At 57.8% G+C, this 15972-nt stretch overlaps 1 protein-coding gene across 1 annotated transcript; it reads left to right on the top strand.

Moving 5' to 3' along the window:
• The first annotated feature begins 413 nt into the window (after nt 1–413).
• On the top strand, nt 414–14020 carry LRIT1 (leucine rich repeat, Ig-like and transmembrane domains 1). Its single transcript, XM_077895231.1, has 4 exons — nt 414–535; nt 5043–5494; nt 8981–9286; nt 10274–14020. Exons 1-4 carry the CDS (start codon nt 414–416, stop codon nt 11188–11190), a joined length of 1797 nt encoding a protein of 598 aa, XP_077751357.1. The 3' UTR covers nt 11191–14020.
• The last annotated feature ends 1952 nt before the right edge of the window (nt 14021–15972 follow it).

Here is a 15972-nt window from a genome sequence, read left to right as displayed (position 1 = left end):
CTCTGAGCCCAGGCACCCCAGCAGGGTCTGTGTAGCCCCCCGCCTGGCTGGCACGGGGGTACTTCGCAGGCGAACAGCCAAGCTGGCCAGTCCGGGAGCCGCTTGCCCCCCGGGTGGCTGCCTGTCTGCCCCACCTTGCCGCTCCCCGGCCCCTCCAGGCCTGGGGCTGTTGCCACGGAAGAGGGTCCCCCGCCCTCACCCTCCGGACTGGGTGATGCCAGGAGCAGTAAGCCGCTGAGTGCTGTGGCCAGGGCTCCCTCCTAATCCCCGGTCTGTCCCTGTTTATCCGATGGCCTCAGGAGGGGGGGTGGGAGTGCTGATGAGCCAGTGGGCAGCTGCTGGGCTTCCTGGGCTGGGACAAAAGAGCAGTCCGGGGACAGGGCCCTGCCTGGGCTATAGGGGAGCCAGGGGCCATGAGGGTGGCAGTGGGCATGCTCTGGCTCCTGGCCCTCTGGGGGCACCCCCACGCCCAGGGCTCCTGCCCCTCTCAATGCAGCTGCAGCCTCCACGTCCTGGGTGATGGCAGCAAGGCCAGGTATGGCACCAGGGGTGTGGGATGGGTAGCCCACGCCTGTCCCTGCTGGGCTGGGTCGGGACGGCTGGACGCAGGGGGTGGGACCTCCATCTTCCGGGCCCTGGGGACCCAGGTATCCTAGGGCGCTAGTCTGCTCTGTGTTGTCTTCCAGCCAGCAGGGCGCCGGAAGTACCAAGTTCCTTCACTCATGGGGGTGGGGATGGGGCAAGAGTGTGGCCCCTCCAGGGACTCTGTCCTGAGTCCTCTTCCAGGATCCTGGGGGAGAGGAACCCTCTGAAGGGCAGGGGAAGCCTCCCCCTTTCCTCTTTCTTCTCTTCTCCCTCCTTTCTACTCCACCATCCTCCCTGCCTCTCCCCAGCCCCCTTTCTCCCAGGCCTCTTTCATTCTCTTGCCTCGCCTCCTGAGGGTACACAACCGCACCCCAGGTATTTCCTACCACCCCACCCATCCTGCAGCCCCCTGCCTCCTCACGCTTCCCCAGCTTTGGGGCTCCTCTGGCCCAAGCCCGGAAGCCTTGGCCTGCACCCAATTCGATGTGCTCTCTGAAAGGCCAGGCGTGCCCATTCCCTTGCATGCAAGCACCCCTCCATCCTCGGCCTTTTCTTTCACTTCCCCAAGCCCCACCTGAGCCCCGAGAGCACCTCCATCTTCTCCTCTCCTTCCTTTGGGACTCTCCAAAGCCACTGTGAGTTGTAGACTCTTGCTCTTCCGCCGTCGCTCACTCTCCTTTTTCTCTCTGGCAGTGTCCAGACCATCTTTTCTCTGACGTCTTCAACTTATCCACGAATGACCATTTATTTGCGTTTCCTGACTTGCTCAGGGATTCTAGGTCCTGGCTCAGGAGCCAGAGCCATCTTTCCTACCATCTTTTCAACATTTGGGAGTTCCATTCTCTCTTTCTCCCTCATCTCAGATGGGTGCTGGGAGCCACTGATGGTTTCTGATCAGGGCAGCAAGGTACCAGTGTGACTCTTACAACGATCCTGGCTGTGGGCGTTGGGTCGATTAGGGTGAGAGGGGATGGAGAGAACGGAGAGGCACGTCCAGGAAAGGATACCCCATGTGGTCCATTCTTGACTCAAGTCTCTGATGCTCCAACTCATATGGATCATCAGACTTAAGGATCTTTCCCCCCAAGGAAAGCCAGGGCTGAGCCCTGAGCAGGCCAGGAGACCGCCTGTGGCCAAGACAGTGTGACCAGGGTGATAAAGAGCCTCTCCAGCTCCCCAGAGAAAGCCCAGGGCTCAAAGTCACACAGCATCGGTGACAGACCTGGTCTTGGAACCCAGGGCTTCAGCTCCATCTCCAGATCTCGTCGGTGATGCTGTCACGGGCAGGGATGCGGGGCGAGCTCCCCAGGTTAGCCTTAGGATAGAAAATAAAATTCCAAGGTCACTTTCCAGGGCCCTGAATGTCGGCTGGTGGCCATCCCTCCTCTGAAGGCAGAGCCCTGACATCAGTCCCCCCTCCCCCCGCCTGACAGTCCCTCGGCTCACCTGCACCCGCACGTCTGCAGGGCGCATCCTCTGAGGGCGACAACGCCTATAGGAGGCCCCGAGGTCCCAGGGGCCCCAGGAGGATAGCGTGGTCAGACAGAGGCTCTCCTGCATCTCAGATGCCTCCCTCAGCCCACCTCCGACCAGCACAGGTCAGAGGGGCGGTCCCTACACCTGAGCGCCTGAGTGACCTGCCCGTACTCCATGCTTCCGCGTCATGGATACGGTGTGTGTACCTGTGGGTACTGCGGTTTCCTTGGGCGGCCCAGTCTGGGCACCTGGACACAGGTGTCCCCATGTCCTTTATGCCGTTTGCCCCGCCAGATGTGCTGGCTCCTCAGTGGTTTCTTTGGTCCTTCCCTTGATGATTTTCTCCACCTTTCCGGACGTGGTTTCCCCTCAACTGCCTTCCTCCCTCCCCCATCCAGACCTTCCTCTCTGCAACATCCAAACCTTCATTCTCATTGAAAATATCACGCTCTTTCCTCCTTAGCTTGATAATAAGCTGTGAGGCGACAGGGGCTGTGACTGTGACGTTCTCGTGACTCTACAGCACCCATCCCTCAGTAGGGGGACCATGCACATCTCAAGAGTGTGGGTGGGTGGGTGGGGGTCACCGTGCCTCACGTGCAGCCTCAAGTTTCACGTCTTGGAGGCTCTTGCCCTGTGTACCTGACGTGACTGTGCTGCTCTGGGTGACAGCCCGCAGCACAGCCCTCATTCGTAGGCTCCCGGAGGGCAAGGGCTGCTTCCTTTCCTCTCAATCCATCCTCTGCTTTCCTGTCGAAGTTAATAGGTCAGGGCTTAGGAAGTCGCTGTCTGGGCAGAGGGATCGTGGCCAGCAGCTTGCGGGGCCTGATCGCCAAAGTTTTTGAGAGTCGTCCTCGCAGAGCGTGGCACCCCTGCTGGTGACCCACGCAGAGCTGGTTGGTTGCAGGAGCTCGTTTACACCCCAAAACCCCCCTGCAAGGGTGGATGGAGTCTGTTCCTGGAAACAGAGGAAGTGGCTGTGTAAGGTGCTCAGGGACCCACGGCCAGCAAGTAGGGCGCCCGGATGGGAGTCCAGCCGCAGGCCCGCAAGGTCCGGGCCCGCCTCGTGGTCCCTGAGGCTCCCTGACGGCGGGTCCCCACTGAGATAGACGGAGAGAGGTTTGACGGTACTCAGATCGTTTTTTTTTTTTTAAGATTTTGAAATTTATTTATTCATGAGAGAGAGAGAGAATGGCAGAGACACAGGCAGAGGGAGAAGCAGGCTCCATGCAGGGAGCCCGATGGGGACTCGATCCCAGCACCCTGGGGTCACTCCCTGCGCTGAAGGCGGTGCTGAACTGTTGAGCCCCCGGGGCTGCCCTGACTTAGATCTTTTTGATGAAGGAGAGCCAAAGCGGTCACAGGGCCTGAGGCCCAGCGTGACATGGGCCGCCCTCAAGGCTGCAGCGGCCCAGGTGACGTGGGCTCGCCCGGCCTGTCCATTCTGCAGCCTGGCAGCTGGTGGGCGCGCAGGGACAGGTTAGCGGGAGGTCCCCGGGCCAGTGACCAGACCAGGGCCCCTTGGGCCCCCCCAGGAAGGCTCTGGGAGCAAGAGCAGCTCGGAACCTGGGTTCAGAGGCTTGGTGCCCAGGGGGGTGGAGGGTGGGGGCCTCGGGACCATCTCTAGGCCCCCCGCCCCAAGGCTCTGGGAGCAGGAGGATCTTGGAACCCGGGTTCTGAGGCTGGGTTCCCCGGGGGTGGGTGTGTGTGTGGGGGGGTGGAGGTGTGGGGGGGCCCTCGGGACAGTCTCCATGCCTGCCCCCGGGGAGGCTCTGGGAACAAGAACAGCTCAGAGTGGGGGTGGGGGGTGGGGATGGGGGGGTGGGGGGGTAGATCAGGGTGGGGGGCCCTCGGGATCGTCTCCATCCCCTCCCTCCCCGGGGAGGCTCTGGGTTCGGGGGCTGGGTGCCCGTGGGGGAGGGTCCGGGGGGGGGCCCCTCAGGACAGTCTCCATCCCCTCCCCTGCCCCCCGGGGGGCTCTGGGAGCAAGAGCAGCTCAGAGCCTGGTTCGGAGGCTGGGTGCCCCGCCCCGGGTCGGGGGGGGGGATGGGGAGGGTAGATCGGGGTGGGGGGCTCTGGCCCCCCCCCCCCCAGGCCCTGGCAGCAAGAGCCGCCCCAGCCCCTGCAAGGGCAGTAGGGCAGCTCGGATGCCCCCTCCTGCCCCTTGGCTCGCAGCTCGGAGTCCGGGGAGGCCGGGGGGTAGGGTGGGGGGGCCCGCGGGACCGTCTCCCCCCCCTCCCTGGGGAGGCTCTGGGTTCGGGGCTGGGTGCCCGTGGGGGGTGGGGGTGGGGGTGCGGGGGGCCCTCGGGACTGTCTCCCCCCCCCTCCCTGGGGAGGCTCTGGGTTCGGGGGCTGGGTGCCCGTGGAGGGTGGGGGTGGGGGTGCGGGGGGCCCTCGGGACTGTCTCCCCCCCCCCCTCCCTGGGGAGGCTCTGGGTTCGGGGCTGGGTGCCCGTGGGGGGTGGGGGTGGGGGTGCGGGGGGCCCTCGGGACCGTCTCCACCCCCCTCCCTGGGGAGGCTCTGGGTTCGGGGGCTGGGTGCCCGTGGAGGGTGGGGGTGGGGGTGCGGGGGGCCCTCGGGACTGTCTCCACCCCCCCTCCCTGGGGAGGCTCTGGGTTCGGGGCTGGGTGCCCGTGGGGGGTGGGGGTGGGGGTGCGGGGGCCCTCGGGACTGTCTCCACCCCCCCTCCCTGGGGAGGCTCTGGGTTCGGGGCTGGGTGCCCGTGGAGGGTGGGGGTGGGGGTGCGGGGGGCCCTCGGGACCGTCTCCACCCCCCTCCCTGGGGAGGCTCTGGGTTCGGGGCTGGGTGCCCGTGGGGGGTGGGGGTGGGGGTGCGGGGGGCCCTCGGGACCGTCTCCCCCCCCTCCCTGGGGAGGCTCTGGGTTCGGGGCTGGGTGCCCGTGGGGGGTGGGGGTGGGGGTGCGGGGGGCCCTCGGGACCGTCTCCACCCCCGCCCCCCCCCCCCCCCCGTTTCCCCGCCAGGACGGTGGTGTGCAGCGACCCCGACATGACCCTGCCGCCCGCGTCCGTGCCCGCCGACACGAGCCGCCTGCGCCTGGAGCGGACGTCGGTGCGCCGCGTGGCGGGGGCCCTGGGGCCGCTGGGCCGCCTGGAGCAGCTGTGGCTGCCCTACAACGCGCTGGCCGAGCTCAGCGGCCTGATGCTGCGCGGCCTGCGGCGCCTGCGCGAGCTGCGGCTGCCCGGGAACCGCCTGGCCGCCTTCCCCTGGGCCGCGCTCGCCGACGCCCCCCGCCTGCGGCTGCTCGACCTGCAGGCCAACCTGCTGGCCGCCGTGCCCGCCGACGCCGCGCGCTTCCTGCGCAACCTCACCTTCCTCGACCTGTCCAGCAACCGGCTGCTGAGGCTGCCGCCCGAGCTGCTGGCCGCCTGGGCCAGGCCCTTCCCGGCCGGCCAGCGCGTCTCGCGGGTGCTCGGTAAGGGCGGGGCGGCCCGGGCGGGGGGGGCGGGGGTCAAGGGGGCCAAGGGGGTCGCGCCTGCCCCCGGGAAGCCGGGGCGATGCTCTCTGCCTCCGAAGCTGGCAGTCGGGTGCAAAGGTGATGCTCGGCGCAGAGGGACACCGTGGCAGGCACGGGCCGTGCCCCCCCCCCGGGTCGCGGTCCCCCCGGGCCCCCCACCCCGATCTCCCCCTGCAGGGCAGCCTTGCCCAAGGCCACCCACCCTTTCTGGCCACGGCCTCCATCCCAAGAGCTCATCCCAGGCGGGGAGCCTCAGGGCGCAGCCACTTGGCGGGACCCTGCGGGGCTGAGTCAGTGCCCAGGCCTCGGGGCTCCCTGCACCCACATCCAGCTCAGCTGCGCGTCTGCTCCCACTCCACGCCTTCCTTGCCTCCCCAGCGAGCATGCTGCAGGCATTAATCTCCGGGTCAGGTGCACCCGGCACCGGGCTTCTAAGGATGCCCAGAGTATGCGAGCACCCCAGCAATCACGCTGCAGGCCTAATCTCTGGGTCAGGTGCTGCACCCCGGCACCCAGCTTCCAAGGATGCCTGGAACATGTGAGCACCCCAGCAATCACACTGCAGGCCTTAATCTCCGGGTCAGGTGCTGCACCCCAGCACCCGGCTTCCAAAGATGTTCAGAGCATGTGAGCACCCCAGCAACCACACTGCAGGCCTAATCTCCGGGTCAGGCGCTGCACCCCAGCACCCAGCTTCCAAGGATGCCCGGACCACGCAAGCACCCCAGCCCCTTGAGAGCCTCCTCTGAGCACCACCAACACATACGTGGAAGGAAGGCGGTCTGAGCTCCTGTTAACTGGTCCCCCTGCAAACTGGTACCCCCGCGCTGGCCAGGTGCTTCCGCATGGCCTCAAAGCTTCCCTCAGTGTCCTGTCCCCCCACAGAACTTAGCCCTCACCACATCCTGGTCCAAATAGTCCCAAGCACAAGGCCCTTTGTTTTACAGATGAACAAACACACCCTGGGGGATGGTAGAAAGCAGTGCGGGGGGGGGGGGGGGGGGGGGGGGGGGGGGGGGGCCGGGAGGGCCCAAGGCCCAAGGCCTCCAGCTGTGAGGGGGTGGGCACCTCAGCGGGGGGCTAGTGGAAGGTGGAAGGTAAGGAGTGAAGAGAGACCTGGTGCCTGCGGCGTGTCCTGGCTCAGAGGGGCTCCAGCGCCAGGGGCGGGTTGGAGCAATCTCAGAATGGGGCAGCTCGTGCCCTAAGGCCCAGGAGGATCCTGTGAGGAGGGGATATTTGGAAGTCTTGTTGCCTGGGACAACAGCAAGCCCCATTCCAGCTCCATCCACCCTGCAGACTTTCTCACCTGATAAAGGATAATGTAGAGGAGAGAACTCAGATGGAAAAATTATTGATTCCAAAGTAAAATTTAACTAAGTTCCCTTTTAAAATATATACATATGACATATCTCATATATATATGGAACTGATAACATATTCCAACAACCATGCGAGGGTTTGAGGCAGCCAGCGTAGGGGTGTTGAACGAGTATTTTAAATAAGGCAAATGAGGGATCCCTGGGTGGCGCAGCGGTTTGGCGCCTGCCTTTGGCCCAGGGCGCGATCCTGGAGACCCAGGATCGAATCCCACGTCAGGCTCCCGGTGCATGGAGCCTGCTTCTCCCTCCTCCTGTGTCTCTGCCTCTCTCTCTCTCTCTCTGTGACTATCATAAAACAAATAAAAATTAAATAAATAAATAAATAAATAAGGCAAATGAGTATAAGAGACCTCCAGGTCACACAGCCAGGAGAAGGCCCCTCCTTGAGACTCAGTTTCCCAAAGCAGAGTTGAATCAGTTATACTGGCTGACCCTTCTCTCTGATTCCTTCTTGCTCGTAATGAACCGATGGCTTACCAGGTGAACCAGATGTCTTTCCTGCCCAAGGCACATGCCTCGCCACAAGGATGACACGTGGCATTAACTCATTCTGGAAAATTAATATTGATTCTAATTACATAACTCACACATAAATATATGTAAACGTTTAAGATATTACAGAGAAAGCCAAAAATCCTTTTGTTCCCTCTTCTGATTCCAGTTCCTACACCCCCTTCTAACAGGTAGCCACTCTTAGGTTTATTTGCATGTTCCCTATCTTTTTAGGATGCATTCACTGTCACATATATATGCACACAGAAAGAATTTCTGAGTTTTTCAAAAAGATTTTTATATATTTATTCATGAGAGACATAGGCAGAGGGAGAAGCAGGCTCCATGCGGGGAGCCTGATGCAAGACTGGATCCCAGGACCCCGGGAATCACGCCCTGAACCGAAGGCAAACGCCCAACCACTGAGCCACTCAGGCGCCCCTCTTTCTGTGTTTTATAGAAAATCTCATATTGTATAGACCGTGCTGTATATATCAACAGCACTGACTTTTTCACTCAATAGTATGTCTCGGAGATCTCTGTAAGTTACTACAAATGGATCGATCTCATTTTGGAGAAACTACTGCAGAATGTTCCAGAATACAGCTACACGACAGCTAATTCAGCAGCTCTCCCTTTAACGAGCCTTTAGATTGTTTCCATTATCTTACCAACCCCTACGATTGCGCAGGGAACATTCCTGACCGTGCACCCTTAGGCATGCAGACAAATGTTTCCCTAGGATAGGACCTGAGAAGGGGACTCCTAGGCCATGCAGCACGCACCTAGACATTTTAAGATTGGTCCAGGGGTGTCCAAGTGGCTGGGCGGGCTCTCGGCCCCCACAAGTAGGGCAGGAGGGACACCGGCCACGCAGGCATCCCCGCTCTGAAAGGTGACTGCCCGTTGATGTGGACTCTTAGTTCGAGGGGCTGGGCATAGGCCGTGACGAAGACACGGAAATCTCTTCCCTCCCGAGGCTAATAATGAAAATGGTGGGAACGCTGAACTTCGGCCAGTCTGAGGGGTGACTGTTTCCCTGTCATTTAACTTTGCTGTTTGCAGTAATTCGTGGGGGTCTGTGTTACAACCGGTAAGGGCCAGCCGACTCACCGTGATGATTCTTGGGGGGCGGATGTATCATCATCCTGCAAACCTGAGATGCTGTTTGCATCTGCTACCCTGTGCCAGCGGTTAAATGCAGCTAGCAGAGGGATGGGGGGAGGATGGCGGGAGAGGGACCCAGCGTCCCCGCAGCTAGTGCGCAGAAGGGCCTGAGAGTCACGGATGTACAAGCAGGTGGATGTGGCCCCCTCTACCCCTGACGCTTCCCCTCCCAAATATATCAGATACGTGTATATAAATAAGTCACGCGCCATTGATTCGTGTGTTCAAGATTAAGCACAGGCTTCAGGTTCCACGGCTAGCGAGGCGAGGAGCTGCACCTGGAGGCCAGTCCCACTGACCCTGAGCTCAGGACATGCCGAGCCCTCCCTGAGGGGGATGAGGAGCTGGGCGCGAGTGGATGTGGAGATCAGGGGCTCACCGCCGGCCTCCCTTCTCCTCCCCGCAGGCCTGCAGGACAACCCCTGGGCCTGCGACTGCCGCCTCTACGACCTGGCCCTTTTCCTGGAAAGCTGGGCCCCGAATCTGGCCTTCATAGAGGCCAGGCTGAAGTGTGCCAGCCCCCAAAGCCTGGCCGGAGTGGCCTTCAGCCAGCTGGAGCTGAGAAAGTGCCAGAGTCCGGAGCTCCGTCCAGGGGTGGCCAGCGTCAGGTCCCCTCTGGGCAGTGCAGTATTGCTGCGCTGTGGGGCCACCGGCGTCCCTGGGCCAGAGATGAGCTGGAGGAGAGCCAACGGGCACCCGCTCAACGGCACAGGTGTGTGAGCTCCGGGGACTGTGCGGACTGGGCGGGTCGGGGGCGGTCTGGGGACAGTGGCTCCAAACCTGTCCTCCGGGAGCCCGGGAGCCCCTCTGTCACCCTGGGACGCCAGTTCCCCCACCCTGGGAGGAACAACGTGCTGCCGTTTGGGGTGAGGGGTGCTCCTAGTAGACGTAATATTTAGAGTGAGTTTCCCAGTTGTGGTTGTGAAGCCACGAGGGGTCATAACCATGTGTGTTACCACCTACTGGGCTCCTCGGTGCACACGGTGTCACCGAACTTAAAAGACAACTTGATTATCCTTGTCCTATAAGTAAACAGACCCCGAGAGGCTAAGTGCTTGGCTCCTGGCACGCAGCCGGTGGTCTTTGTGCTGTGTAGACGGAGATGGTTCGTCTCTGGCCCGGGGGGTGGGGTTTGCAGGAGCCACGGCCCAGCTGTGTGCGGAAGGGGGGGTCAGGAGGAGTAGTTCCTTAGCACCTGACCCTGACCGGAAAACCCCGTGACCCGCCCCACTTGCTTGGGGGGTCTCCTTCAGCTGGGTCAGCGAGTGTTGCTCAAAGACCGGGGTCTGGAATCAGTTTACAAAGCTGTATGAGGAGCTCCATTACGTAAAACCAGGTTGAAAATGCTTGGGCTGAGGTGGCCGTGGGTCTGGACAGGGTGGCAAATCCTCGCGTTCAGCCCGACCCCCTTACCCTCGAGCTGCCTGCTGCCCTGAGGCCGTTCTGTAGGACTCCGGGGCCTGATGAACATGGCTTGAGCACCTCAGATTTACAAGGCAGGTCGCCCTTAGACTTAGCTGGAGCCTGGGTCCCCCTAATGCGAGCCCAGGGGATCTTGAGCCCCTTGGCCCCTCTAAGAAAAGCTGAATGACTCCCAGGGTTTTCCTGGGACGGCGGGGCCCCCGTGCAGCCTTGAGTGCCTGCCGCCCAGGAGGGAAGCCTGGCCTCCGGGCCCACTCACTGGCCTCTGTCCCTCCAGTGCACCAGGAGGTGTCCGGCGACGGCGCCAGCTGGACGCTGCTGGGCCTGCCTGCTGTGTCCCCCCGTGACTCTGGGGACTACATCTGCCAGGCCAAGAACTTCCTGGGAGTCTCGGAGACCGTCATCTCCCTGGCCATCACGGAGCCCCCGGCTTCCACGGAGCGCGGTGGGCTTCCAGAAGCTGCCGCCTACAACAGGGTGGTGGCCCGGCATGTCCCCGACGGCCCCGCGTCTGGCGGCCCGGCCACTGCGCCCCCCGGGCCCGACGCCGAGGAGGAGCTGAGCCTGCAGCAGGTGCAGGTGGGGGCCCCGGGGCACCAGGGGGCCCAGATGCTCAGGTCCCTCAAGGTGGTGGGGGACACTTACCAGAGCGCGACGCTGGTGTGGAAGGCGCCGCAGGCCGGGAACACCACCGCCTTCAGCGTCCTCTACGCCGTCTTCGGGCAGCGCGACATGCGGCGGGTGGCCGTGCAGCCCGGGAAGACCCGCGTCACCATCCACGGGCTTGTGCCCAAGACCAAGTATGTGGCGTGCGTCTGCGTGCGGGAGCTGGTGCCCCAGAAGGAGCAGTGTGTCATCTTCTCCACGGACGAGGTGGTGGACGCCGAGGCCACCCAGCGCCTCATCAACGTGGTGGTGATCAGCGTGGCCGTGGTCATCGCCCTGCCCCTCACCCTGCTCGTGTGCTGTGGGGCCGCACGGCGGCGCTGCCGCAGGTGTCCCCCGGGGGGGCCCGCAGAGGCCGGGGGCGCCTACGTCAACCTGGACAGGCTGGGCCACAGCGACGACGGCTCCGAGGAGCTGTCCCAGCACAGCCTCAGCGAGGCCGCCGGGCTCCTCTCCGCACGGCCCAGCCTGGACTCGCAGGTGGCGGGCGCCCGCGGCGGCAGGCGGATCAACGAGTACCTGTGCTGAGGGCGCCCGGGCCACACACCTGCTCGGCCCACCCGCTGACTCGACCTGGGGCCACGCCACGGGGTCCTGCCCGCGGGGACCCGCCTCCGCACGCGCGGCCCACCGCAGCAGCAGCCAATGCTCACTAAGCCCTTACAGTGTGCCCGCCAGTGTCCTCGGGGCTTTATGGTCATCGACCTCATTAATTCTCATCACAGCCCTTTGCAGCAGGCCCTACGTGTTCTCCCCATTTTCCTGGAGAAGAAACAGGGGGATTGACCAACTCGCCTGTATCAGTCATTTTTTTTTTTCTGTGTAACCACTAAAAGCAAGATGTTGGTGGTGTGCAACAGTGAGCGCTTATTTTCACACAACCTACAGGTCTGCAGCTTGACCGGGGCGGCTCTGCTCCGTGAGTTCTCTGCAGGGCCCAGGATGGAGTGTCAGTGGCGACTTGGAGCAGACTTCTTCCTTGAAGAGCTTGGATGATATCAGAGGAATGAGCAAAAACATGCAACATCTCTTAAGTTCTTGGCTCTAGAACCAGCATGCCACCATGGCTACCCGTGTTCTGTGGGCCAAAGCAGGTCCCATGGCCTAACCCAACTCTCATAGAGCAGCAGAGGACAGTTCTCCCAGGGAGCTGATGATGGGGCAGGAAAGAGTCTGCTGAGCAGTGATCTGATCTACCCCGCCCCTGAGGTACACGGCTAGGAAGTGGTAGTTGTGGACTCTGGACCAGGCAATTGGTTCCAGAATTGATGGTCCCTGCCACTCCCCTCTCCTGCATCTTATCACATTTATGTTAACACATAGACACCCACACCCCTGCTTGTGCATGAGCCACATTTGTACAGACACACACAGAGATACAGTCTCTGCCTTCATTGTATACACTTAGGGATTCCCAATGTTTTTTCTCTGGATGCTGCTCTGCCTCGATAATCATTTGATTTTCAATAAATTCTAGAGGTTTGGATGATGCCCAGGAGACTCCTGCTTGTTTTATCTCAGAATGTCAGGCTGGAGGAATCTGAGATGCCCTCCATGGAGGGTGGCACCGTACACTCAATGCTGTAGGGCACACAGCTCGTTTGTCCCCACAGAGTGGCCTTTGTAATTTGACTGAAACTTAGCTGGGTTCCTAGGGTATCTCAGGGCCTTCCCAGTTATTCAGGAAGCCACCTCAAAGTGGGATTCTTGCTCAATTTGCTTAACACTAGGAAGCCGCTGAGATATCATCTCTGCGCACAAGCAAAGGTGAATGTTCCCAACAACAGGGTCAGTGTCGTGTCTTGTCTGCAGGACTGAGCTCCAGAGTGTTTGGTGCCAGGGCCTTTAGATACCAACTAAGGAAATTCAGGGACGGCAAGGAAACAATTTTGCTGGTATCAACCAACAGACCCATATCGTGTTGAACATTTGCCAGATAGGAAACAGTGTGATGTGGTGATTTCTTTTTTTTTTTTTAAGATTATATTTATTTATGAGAGGCAGAGAGAGGAGGACAAGCAGACTCTGTGCTGAGTGTGGAGACTGACTCAGGCCCAATCCCAGGACCCTGAGGTCATGACCTGAGTCAAAACCAAGAGTTGGATGCTCAACCGGCTGAGCTGCTCACATGCCCCAATACAGTGATTTCTAAAGTTACTGTACTCCCTCTCATATTTACAAAGATCTGACAACATATGGTTCTGTTTTCTCTCATTTGATCCTTACAACAACCCATTATGGAGGCTGAACTACTTGATTTTACAGATGAAAAAACCAAAGCCCAAAGAGTTGAATAACTTATAGAGGGTAGTGATGGATTTTTCTTGGAGGGTCTAAGTCTTTGATAACTTCCTGACCAGGTTGAGGATCTTCCTTCAGTGTTGATCTCTGCAATGTGATCTATAGCAGCTCCACTATGGAAATGGATTTTTTTTCAAATCATTGAAAGCCATAAGAACCATAAGACCACCAGTACACACGAGCATGGAGTTTAAATATGTGGATATTTTCTGCCCATCATCTGGAGGGTGCATCTGACTATAACTTATGGACCATAGCCATTAAAAAGAGAAATTGTTTGGTTGGAAGTTGACAAAACCACTGGCTACATCACGGTCAACAACCATATATGCCGTAAAGAAAACCAGATAGTAAATATTTTAGGCTCTGTTACTGACTCAGCTCCTCTGATGGAATGTGAAAGCAGCCATAGACAATATATAAGTTGATGGGCACAGGTGTGTTCCAATAAAATGTTATTTACACTAACAGGTGGCAGGCTGGATTTGGCTCCCAGGCTATCGTTTTCCAACCCCTGCTGGTAGTTTTATCAAGGCATTTCTGTTGTTGAGACCCAAGACTCAGTTCTGATTGTTTGATATATGAGATTGACAGGCACTCCCCAAATTAGAACAAGATGGAAGTGGCCACCTATGGAAATGGTTAAGATATTTCTTCTAAATGATTGACTGAGCCAATCAAGGTTGAACAATTATAGGCCCAAAGACAACTAAGATCCAGTCAGTTTTATTAAACCTTGTTTGACGAGAATTCAGGAACTTAAAAGCAAGATTTGTTAGTATTTATCCAATATCATGAGGTGTGTGGGGTGGGGGGAGAAAAAAGAGAATATTCAAACTTTTCAATGATTTCTTAAGACCTACTTTGGTGGTCTGGATGGAATGACCCCCAAGATGGTCAGCCTCCAAATATCCATCTGTCAGTCTTCCTTTCTGTGTTCTCTCTTCCCTGATTTGCTCTGGTAAAGAATCATCCTGGATTATGTTCATGAATATTCATACAACTGGAAAAAAAATGAATTCCCATTGTGAAAAAATAAAATGATACCTGGTTTATATATTGGTCTTTGGTATATGAGTCTGGTTAGTATAAGTTGGTCCCTGAAAATCTGCTTAGAGTCCAGGGAAAACAATTTCTGGTCTCCCAGTGGTGAAGACCATCCTGCACCATGGTGATCCTACGGTGTGCTGTCCTTGGAAACCTTGTCTGGATGTTGATTGTGATTTTTGCATCTCCATCATACCTTTTTTCTGACTGCAACATGCTTATATTCCCTTTGAGCTGGACAGGGGGCAGGTCTCATGTCACTTATCTCAAGTTCCATGTGTAGGTTGCAGGGTACAAAAGGCAAGTAACAGAAATTATACCCTGGAAAGTGGATGTGGGCTGTTGAAATTAGGCTATCGATCAAGGGACTCAATGAACAGTGTGTTTAGAGCTCCTAGAGCTGGAAATTTTTAACTATCATATACTCCAGTAGAAATAAAAATAAATTTAAAAGTCTTTGAACACGTTATTTGATTGCAAAGACATTGTAGTCAGGATAGTTTAGGCTTATGCTGTGCTAACAATTACCAAATTTTGGTGGCTTGCCATAGAAAGATTTATCCCTGTTCTTGAGTCTGTGGGAAATGTGGATGGAGAAAGGGTTTTGCTCCATTTATTCACCTGGGGACCCAGGCTGACGACGACTCCATCACCTGGAATGCTAACAACTGCTGTAGCAAGGGGGAAGAGAAGCTGGAATGTCACGCAGGGGCTTTTAAAACATTATTTCCTCTAATAGTTCATTAGCCAGAATGCTAGTCACATAGCCTGCCTACTTGGGAGGGCTGGGAACGTAGTCACCTGTGTGTCCATCCCAGGCAGGCCACAGAGCATGCGTAGCCAGGAGGACACCTCAGATGGGGTTGGCAGCAGAGGGAGGAGCCAGGGAAGAGCACCAGCTTGAGAAAGAGGAAAGACAGCACGTCTGCTCCCCGATATGTCACCTGGCTCTCTGTCTGAGCCGCCCCAAAGTTCTTCCAACCCTGGGGTAGCATTTTCCAATTGAATAGAAAACTGTCTTAATAAGGTTCTATTAAGATGCGCCAGGGAGCCATCACCAGGAAGCCATTTCTATCTTTTATATATAATCGTGTCATAAACAGAGTGATCCCCCCCCCCCCCCCCCACGGCTCTTCTCTACCAAAAATTCTAAGCCAAGTTCTTGAAAACATCCTTCAGGAAGGGACATGGGTGTGTCATAGTCTCAAACCCCTTCCCCTTGTTGTTAAATCTCTTGAGTTTAGGGACACCACTTAATCACTAGTTGTTCAAAGTAAATGACACAACCGAGCTTTAATTGCACCAGTCTCTTGCCTTAATTGACAACACAGCTACACCCCTGCATTCATATGCCAAATAAGGAGACCAGGGGATCCCTGGGTGGCTCAGCGGTTTGGTGCCTGCCTTTGGCCCAGGGTGCGATCCTGGTGTCCCGGGATCGAGTCCCACGTTGGACTCCCGGTATGGAGCCTGCTTCTCCCTCCTCCTGTGTCTCTGCCTCTCTGTCTGTCTCTCTCTCTCTCTCTGTCTATCATAAATAAATAAATAAATAAATAAATAAATAAATCTTTAAAAAAAAACAAAAAACAAATAAGGAGACCAGAAGATGAGGGGGTCAGGAGAGAAGAAGGAGCAGTGCAGAAGTGGCCAGCATAATTCCAGAGACGACATGCCAGTGGATGTTCTTCTCAAGCTTTCAGCAAATCACCAGAAGGTTAGGTTCAACTGGATTCATCTGAAGAGGATAGCGTGGGATGAACAGAGGAAAAAATGTGGGGGATGGAGATCTCTTTAGGCCCTTATAGTTTGACCTGAGAAAAGAATTCATTAATGGGTTGCCCTGCAGTGAATTGAATCACATTTTTTTCCCCAAAAAAGCAAGCTTAACAAAATCTTGGCCACCATGGTACAAGTCTCAGGAGTGAGATCAGAGTTGCCTCCTCATCCCATCAGGCCAAACTA

The sequence above is a fragment of the Canis aureus genome, chromosome 4 (genome assembly GCF_053574225.1).
Source record: "Canis aureus isolate CA01 chromosome 4, VMU_Caureus_v.1.0, whole genome shotgun sequence".
NCBI lineage: Eukaryota > Metazoa > Chordata > Mammalia > Carnivora > Canidae > Canis > Canis aureus.
The sequence above is the reverse complement of the archived record's forward strand: the minus strand, read 5'-3'. Positions and strand labels throughout refer to the sequence as shown.

Coding starts and splice junctions, on each gene's coding strand:
- LRIT1 (XM_077895231.1), top strand. CDS start 414: ATGAGGGTGGCAGTGGGCATGCTCTGGCTCCTGGCCCTCTGGGGGCAC. Junction 536..5,042: donor GGTGATGGCAGCAAGGCCAG/GTATGGCACCAG, acceptor TTTCCCCGCCAG/GACGGTGGTGTGCAGCGACC. Junction 9,287..10,273: donor GCACCCGCTCAACGGCACAG/GTGTGTGAGCTC, acceptor CTGTCCCTCCAG/TGCACCAGGAGGTGTCCGGC.